The sequence below is a fragment of the Myotis myotis genome, unplaced genomic scaffold (assembly GCF_014108235.1).
Source record: "Myotis myotis isolate mMyoMyo1 unplaced genomic scaffold, mMyoMyo1.p scaffold_m19_p_2, whole genome shotgun sequence".
Taxonomy (NCBI): domain Eukaryota; kingdom Metazoa; phylum Chordata; class Mammalia; order Chiroptera; family Vespertilionidae; genus Myotis; species Myotis myotis.
Window position 1 is genome coordinate 196,654,891 of NW_023416324.1, and position 9,262 is coordinate 196,664,152.

At 39.0% G+C, this 9,262-nt stretch overlaps 1 protein-coding gene across 1 annotated transcript; it reads right to left on the bottom strand.

The window, feature by feature from the left end:
* Nucleotides 1–5,486: 5,486 nt before the first annotated feature.
* LOC118677686 (crooked neck-like protein 1) lies at nucleotides 5,487–7,657 on the bottom strand. The gene is given in 2 exon segments (XM_036352996.1): nucleotides 5,487–6,683; nucleotides 6,686–7,657. Coding segments are annotated over 2 exon segments (2,052 nt in total). The 5' UTR covers nucleotides 7,593–7,657; the 3' UTR covers nucleotides 5,487–5,538.
* Between the last annotated feature and the right edge of the window lie 1,605 nt (nucleotides 7,658–9,262).

Here is a 9,262-nt window from a genome sequence, read left to right on the forward strand (position 1 = left end):
AACGTCTGGAAGGTAGTTTGGCTGTCCGGTCTAATTAGCATATCATGCTTTTATTAGTATAGATTGTAGTCATTTGGTTATTTGGATACATGCTTGTAGTGCATCCAGAATGACTTATTAATAGCTATGTTTGACTATATAGCAAGCACGTCAAACTCAAAAGCTAACACAAGCCAAATAAAACAGGTTTAAGTTTATGTGGGCCACAAAAAAATAAAAGCTTCAATTTTCATAGAAACGTAGGTTTATTTCCATAGAGACATGCTGAATACAAAGGGCTGAAATAAATGAGTAATCGCTAACAAAATAATAGTACATTTTAATAAAAATTAATATTTTTTCTTGAACATTAACTTACCAAGCACTGAATAACTGCACAAATTAATAAGCATAATCCAAATAAACCTATTTTTCTTGTTTTCTGAAAGCGAAATATTTCCTGTTGCACACATCAAACAAGTCAGTACAAGACTAATGACATGGCAGTCGGTTGCTAAAATATTCACTGCTAGTATTAGTGGAGAGAAATCATGTGCCTGCGCGTAAGACGTGTAAGGGAAATGAATGCAACACAATTATTGTAATCAGCCATTAGTGAACATTGTAGTTCATTACTAATAATAATGTATAACAGGATATTGTAAAAATTAAGTCACAAAATTTTTATTAAAACGTTTCTTACCCTTATATTGGTTGGATCACAAAAATATTTGTTGTGGGCCGCGAGTTTGACATGCTTGCTATATAGCATACATTGATAACTGATGGTGTTTTAACAAATAATCTACCTAAATCTGAGGGTCTGTTTATTGTAAATCAATAGTACTAGAAAGTACTGCCTATTTTTGTGCATTTTTTTTTTTTTTACTGATTAATTTTGATAAATTCTTGCTTCAAGGATGAACATTAACTCCTCTGGTTCATGTATATATTTACTGGCTTATTGGTTATGAACATGTCTCTTTATAGCAGTATCTCCATTTGCACAATTGTTGCAGCCTGTATACATCTAATAAGAGTTTGAAAAGTTCTTGTAAGATCAGCTAAGACTAAAACTAAAAACTCCCTCCTTTGTAAATATTTTAACTTTGCTTGACCAATCATAAAATATTTGTTCAACACCTAAAATAGACTTTGCTTTTTAAAAAACACACACATATTAAGCCTTTGAAATCTAAACCTTCAATCTAAACCTATTATTTTATTTCATTCCTTTATTACTAGGACTTTTCAGCTAAACAGATACCAGTGGAGACTTGAAACCCCTGAATTTCTTGTAAAACTAGATGTAATTTTTGGTTTCTCTGGAAGGAGCTCTTGTTAAAATCTTAAATGGACTGTGATCCAAAAAGGTATAAAGTCCTAACCTTACCGAATGTGGGCTGTACGATGAATTGTAAACATAAATTTGAAATAATAGTTGTAAAGCTAATGTTTAAAGCATCCTGAAAACAATTTTAAAAGAAAAAAATCTACAATGAAAACTAGAAAATTTCTGTTTGTGTTACTGATCTTGAACCTTGAAGGGATTAGGGCAGATAAGATAGTACTGGTGGAAGAGGGACATAAAGATGAATTTTATCCCACAAAAGATATATCTTAGCCATTTAACCCTTTTTTTTCTGATGAAAAACTTCTATTTTGCCTTAACAGAAACCCCCCAAAATACATTTTATATTAAATGGTAGAGATCAAGATTTAATATAATACAAGACCAGATATGTTTTTGTATTTTGGGGGGTCATATTTTCTCATGTACTTGAAAGGAGTAAAACTATGTAACACCGAACCTGCTAAAAATAAAGAACCAACATTCCATGCAGATTTCCATAGTGTATTTTACCTTAGTATTAGAGAAAGTAAAAAAATCCCCCCAAAAACGATATAACTAGGTTACATTTAATAGCCATTTTAGTTACAGAGGGGAAGGTGATACAGTGCATTATAACTACTGACACTTTTAAAATATATATATTTTTTTATTGATTTCAGAGAGGAAGGGAGAGGGAGGGAAAGATAGAAACATCAATGATGAGAGAGAATCATTGATCAGCTGCTTCCTGTATGCCCTACACGGGATGGAGCCCGCAACCCAGGCATGTGCCCTGACCAGGAATCGAACTGTGACTTCCTGGTTCATAAGTCGACGCTCAACCACTGAGCCATGCTGGCTGAGCGAGACTTTTTTTTTAAAACCAGTGTCTTTGATTTCATTCTCTGTTTGAATGTTTAAAATACCTATTATACACCATGTTCTTTTCCACTTAGGCTTAAACCCTGCCTGATTTGGCAAGTGCCAAACTGTCAATGCAATCATTATTTAGTTTGAGGTTGAGAGCCTTCCCATTTCCTTACCTGTTGAGAACTTCTATTAGATTCTTCATTTTACCTCTCTAAATTTTTAGCAAGGTAGAATGGGCATGGAGAGCTAATATTCCTTGCTGGGATTCTATTTTGGTAGAGGCAAGTCCTGTATCAGGGCAGAATAATTAATGTATAGGACTCATGCCCTCCCCTTAAGTGAAGAGGAACTTCATTTAACTGTTGGATTATAAAGATTGCTTTTTAGGAGTGTGTTTTGTTTTAACGTTGGGGGTAGAGTGGACATTTTGTAGGAGAAAAGTTCTATGTAGCAAAATGAAAATTCTGTGATTAATCATAGTTCATCTTTAAAACAAATTTGCCAAATATATAATTAAATATATATTAAAATGTCAACAGCATTAATTTGCATAGTTTATATGAAGTCTTGAAGCACTGAGAAAAAGGTTGCTACTTTTCAATTGTTTTTTATTGTCAATAGAGACATAACTTTTTATAAGAATTTTGTGTGAAGAATAATGTTTAAATAGCACTACAGAAATGAATAAGGTATTGGCATAATTCTTAGAGAATTATCATAAGTCTCTAAAATAGAGTACCCTAGCCATTACAGTTAATCAGTCACTATTGTAAAATATAAATATTAAAGCCTATTCTTTTCATCAAAATGAAAAGTAAATTGTTCATGTTAAGTTTAATAAGTGCTAAGATTCTAATGATAACCTCAGGAGGGAAATATTTCAGAGTCTCACTATCCGCCTTTCTAAATTGGGCTTATTATATAATGGAGTGGAATGGCAGAGCAATGGATACAAAAAGGACAATCCTGTAAGAATATTTAATTCTGAACTTGATAGAAAGATTACAAACTGTTACAGGCATATATCTATACATTTTCTTAATATGTTGGTGAGTCTCTTATAGTCTTTGATTCTTACTTTGATTCAATAAATTTATTATCTTTTTTTGCAATAAAAATTTCTTGACATCTTTCTCCTTTGAAGGTTCATGATTTACTCAGCAAAGAAAGGGCTATGGAAGAAAGGAGGTAAAGAGTTATTTTTTGTAGAATACTCTGGAGAGGCGGTTTTCTTTTACGTGCTTACCCCATCCCCTTCGGAGGACAAATGCCATGTTCAGAGTCCCAGGCGTAGCAAAGCAACTCTAGCTTTATGGTTAAGCTTACGTGGCCATTTTTGAGCACTTAACCTAATCATACTGACTCCAGCTGATAATCTCTGACTGAAACATAGCCAATTGATAGAACAGTTATCAGTTCATTAGTTGTCTTGGCATAAAAACGTTGCTTGATATGAACGATAATACCTAGACCAATCATAGTTTTTTTAGGAAGTCATACAAACTGTGAGATAAAAAATGTGTGTTAGTAGTGAAAGGAGAATAAAAAATACACAGCGAGGCAGACATTTATTTGTTGGAGATAGGTTAATATTTGCAACAATAGGTTAATAATATTTGTAAGGATCAATGAACTTCTGTTTCTGAGGAAGGGGCAATGTTGGTGCCTAAACTCAATAGAGTTGTATTAGATCCTGAATGTAGCCCAAACTATATTCTAGACATGAGACCTAGCTATGTTGTAATTCCTGATCATTGCCAGATAACCAGCTTCAGGTCCCAGGGTTCCTTGTTTCTACAAGTATCATTATACTATCCAAAAGTCTTCCTCCACCTATTTAAAAAATAAAAATAAAAAATAAAGGTATAATTTACATAAAGCGCAGGAATCAATTAGAATGGTATACAAAAACTTTGCTCCAATACAATTCTGTCCCCTCTATCCTCCTCCTATTGTCATACAAATTATATCTTTATACATTATAAGCCCATCAGCATGGTTTTATAAATACTGTTTTATCTAGTTGTCTTTGAAATCATACAGGAGAAGCAAAGATTTATAAACAAAAATACATTTATGCGGCATTTTATTTTTTTGACTAGTACTCTTTAATTCTAATTACTAGTTCCCTAAAGGCTATAGGACTGAATTGGTCTGGAAGGAAGAGGCAGGGAAGAAGAGGAGGACAAAACAGAGGAGCAGGAAGGATAGGTAGAGATTTTGCCGTATAGAGAACTGAAGAGGATATCTCTCATTCAGCTAATATTTAATAAGCTTCTCCTATGAATCAGGAACTGTCCTTCACACTGGCTATTTGGGCATAGACACAGACATAGTTAAGAGATACAGTCCTGACCTACAGACTAGTGGAGAAAGAAAGGAATAACATAAAGCCTGTCGGTCAGTCTATAAAATTACAAATTTAATTTTATGTTGTATATGGTGAGGACCTACTTTGTTGGGGTCCAACCCCAGCAGGTTCAGGTTCTTTATGAAAAAGACAGGCATGAGAAAACTACTCCTTAAAAGTTACTATAGACTGTAACTTGAAAACTTCTAGAAAAAGATTCTTTAAAGGCCTGCATTTCATCTAAAATCGATGCTAAATGTTACCTCAAGTAGATTTCCTAATGCATTATGTGGATAAAAAATGTTTGGATTCCATCAAAGAAACCCAGCAGTTAAAAAAGAAATTTCGCCGAAACCGGTTTGGCTCAGTGGATAGAGCATCGGCCTGCGGACTGAAAGGTCCCAGGTTCGATTCCGGTCAAGGGCATGTACCTGGGTTGCGGGCACATCCCCAGTAGGAGATGTGCAGTAGGCAGCTGATCGATGTTTCTCTCTCATCGATGTTTCTAACTCTCTATCTCTCTCCCTTCCTCTCTGTAAAAAAATCAATAAAATATGTTTTGTTTTTTTTTTTTTTTGTTTTTGTTTTTTTTAATAATATTTTATTGATTTTTTACAGAGAGGAAGGGAGAGAGATAGAGAGTTAGAAACATCGATGAGAGAGAAACATCGATCAGCTGCCTACTGCACATCTCCTACTGGGGATGTGCCCGCAACCCAGGTACATGCCCCCGACCGGAATCGAACCCGGGACCCTTCAGTCCGCAGGCCGACGCTCTATCCACTGAGCCAAACCGGTCTCGGCTTTTTTTTTTTTAAAAAAAGAAATTCCTTTACTCACAACCCCCACCCACCTAACTAGCCCAAGAGCATTTTTAAAAGAACTAAAAAAATAGCTGCCAAAGATCTCAATCACTTCATTACTGGTGAAATATATAAAAACTTACAGGACTCACAGAGTTCCAAACTTAATTTATAAAAATAATAAAACATCAGTATGAACAAGATCAGGATTCACTCTCATCAATGTCCTTATCTGGGTCTTACTCGGCAGCCTCCTTTTCCTGTTGCTGCTTCTTCCAAAGTTTGGCCATGGCCAGGAGCTTGAGATGCGGTTGGTTGGCAGCATCTTCCGGAAAGATGTAATCATAGTATTCTTCCCAGCCTGCATCAGACCCATCATCCGCCTGGACCTTTCTTCTCTTTTTGACTTTCTTTGGCATGCGTTTGTCTACTCTTTCTTTATCTGACGTAGTTCCAAAATCATCTTCAAAGTTTCTCCAAGATTCCAGCAACATAAGTCTCTCTTCCTTTTCCTCACAGTTTCGCATGGTTTTGTTAGCCTCTTCATAAATCTGTCTGCATTTCGGCAACTTCCTCCTTTCCCTGAAGACAACTCCAACTGCAAAACTGATCCATACCTTGACATGTTGTGTCCATTGAAGCAATCGTCGGTAAAGATTGCGCGTTCTTTCAGTTTCTTCCTGCTCAATTTCAAAATCAGTGTATGATTTCCAGAGCACCTCTGGCATGTCTAAGCGTGGCTGGCTGATGGCTAACTCGTAGATTGCACGGGCTCTCTCAATATCGCCAAGGATTGTTTCTAATTCTGCAAATTTAATCCAAGAGGTACAATTTTCAGGTCCAAATTCCAGGAACTTTTCATAAAGCTTCCGGCATCTGTCAAATTCTCGAAGCTGTAGCTCCAATTCTATGTAACCTTTAAATAACTTGTTCTTTGGACTTTTGCCTATGGAAGTCCCCAAAGCTCTTCGGGCAAATGGTAAATTGTTCTGTCTTATTTCAAATTGTGCATATAGTAGCCACATTTTGGCAAATGTGAACTTTTTATGAGGAATTAGTTCCAAAGAGGCTTGATACACCTGTCTTGTCCTTTCAGGATCCTTTGCCTCCAGTTCTTCATATAGGGCATAGTTGACCCAAAGATAGACGTAACGCTTCCAATGTCTCTTCTCCTGAATGGGTGGGACATTGGCAATAGCTCTTTCATAGACTTCTTGAACAGTTTCTGCTTCTGCATCACTTTCCACCAAGTGCAGGTAATCAAACCAGGCATCATAATTGTGTGGATTAGCCTTCACTTCTTCATATGTAACCTTCCGTTTGCTCACAGTGATGTCTTCAATACCCTATCACCAAACTTCTTCTCAAAGATGGTATAATTTTTAGAGAGCTCCTGGGCCTCTCATTTTGAAATTCTATCCAGGGCATACTTGTAAATCACTCGTACCCTTTCAGATTCTTTCTGATTTTCTTCAAATTTGGCAAAGGCAACATAAAGGCGTTCATCCATATGTTCATCTCCAAAGAATTCCACAGCCCTCTCGTACACTTTTCGTGCATGGGCAAAATAACCATGTTTTTCTTCAAAGCGGGCATACTTGATCCAGTTCTTAACATCAGGGTGCACAAGTACAAATCTCTCATAAATGGTGCGGGCCCGATCCACTTCTTTGTATCGCAGCTCAAAGTTGATGTAGGAGTGCCAGGCTTGCTCCTCTGGCTGCCATTCCATCCAGCGCTCAAACACCTGCCGGGCACCAGCCACATTTCCCAGCATCTCCTCCATGTATGTGTATTTGTACCAGAACTGGTTGACTCGGGGTAGAGTTGTTATGGCCCGGTCCTAGATATTTCGGGCATGGTTGACCTGGTGATTCTTCATTTCCATTTTCGCATATTTCAGCCAGAGTGTAATATTTCGATAGTCCACATCTAAAGCACGTTCGTATATGGAGCGAGCCCTTTGAATCTCCTTTAGACTCTCTTCCCATTGTGCGTATTTTATCCAGTTACTAATCACAGTCCTGTTTTTTCTTATGTTATCTTCAAAAGTCTTCCTTTTCCTTAGTTTGTAATCATTGAACTCTTCTTCATCTGTGATCTTCTGTTGAGGTGGAGGTGGAAGAAGCTCAAGTTCTCTTTCTTTAGCTTCTCTTAAAAGCTGTTCCGCAGTGATCTGTACCTCAGCTGGGGCTTTGTTTTTCACCTTGGCCACTTTGGGAATTCTCTGCTTCCCGGCCGCGGTGGAGGCCGCCATGGCTGCAGCAGAATTCGTTCGGTGAACTCGGGCACCAGATGTTGGGGTCCAACCCCAGCAGGTCCAGGGGTTCCCAAAGGTGTGGACGGAGTTGGTAAAGAAGAAATGACACGGAGGCAGCGTTCAGATGATCAGCAAAGCCAGGTTCTCTCGCTAGGTTCTCCAGCCAGGTTCGGTCTTTATTGTCTTGTTACATCTGTATTTATACCAGTTGATTTTAATCCTATCAATTCTATTCCAAAGGTTAGGGCGTTTCTTATCTCCATTCCAAGGTTACTCTATTGTTCTATTAAGCTACTAGGGAGTAACTGAAGGAGATTATCCTAAGTAAAGATTATGTAGCTTAAACGTGATTGTTTGTAGTTAAAGTGATTAATTACCCGACTGGCACTTAGTTAAGGGGTTTTATTCCCTCCCTAACTCCAGGGAAAAATCCTCACCTGGGGAAACAACCTTTCTTGGAGAGGTGGTCCTGTTTAAAGCACATAGCACTGAGATGGGGAGCAAACATATGCCATATACGCCAGGTCCCTTGAAACATAAGCTGTGCAGATGTTTCTTCCCTGCAGCGACTGTGTCAAGCAGCAAGGGTGGATCAGCTTCCAGCACTACTTGAGAGGGAGTGTTTAGAAAAGCCTCTTTGTGAATATGATACTTAAACTGAGAGGATAAGGAGCCAGGCTTGAGGGTGGTGGTGGGGTAGAGGACCAAAGGGAGGAGGGATCAGGGCATTCTATGCAGAGGGAACAATGAAGTGCAAAGGCTTTAAGGCAGTGATGAACTTGCCATGTGTGAAGAGCAGAGAGAAGCTCAGTGAGCTTGAGGCTTAATGAATGGAGGAGGGAGTAGGACAGAAGAGCTCAGCTAGTCAGAGCCTCCATTCTGCATCCCTTTACATCAGCCTAAGGAGTTTTGACATTGCTTGTAATGCAAAGCCATTAAAGCAGAGATAATACACAGAAAGTCAATAGTCTCTCCCTTAACATATTTTATGCCCAGCACAGTGTTTTGCCAACATTTCATTTCAAAACAGGGTGATTTCATATAAAAGTCTAGATTTGCAGCTTATCTTGAAAAAAGCTGAAGATCTCTCCATACTAGACGCCAACCGTTTGGTGAGGCTGGGTGTAGTCCAATGTTGAGATTTTGCCAGACAAGTGCAAAGAAGGCGGGGGGCGAGGGGATTGGAGTTGAAGCTATTTTCAAGGGAATGATTATAACGCTAAAGCACAGCGTCGAAGAACTGAAGCCTGGAGGGGGCAGATGAACAGGACATGGCTCAGTGGCTTGGTCCTCTTAATGAGCTCAAAGAATTGTCGCTGTAAGTGGAGGAATGAACTGCTTCAATGTCCTTCCTTCAGGCAGCGCGGAACCCACACTGCGGCTGCGATCGTTGAAATCACAAAGTGATCCGCTTCCCTGGAGCACAAGGGAGAATCCTTCAGTCCCCACCCCTGCCCCATAGGGAGCACTCACGCCTGGGAAAAACTGCAAAGTGCGGAGGGGTCACCGTTGGGATGTCTCAAGACGGGTGGGAGCCCCCCTCCACCCCCAGGCGACGGAAGGAGGGGATAGCCGATCCTTCGGACACTCTCAGGCGGGGGTGAAGGGAACCCCCGCTATCAGCCAGCGCGGCGCCCCCAACAGCTAGGGGATCGCGGATCCGCACC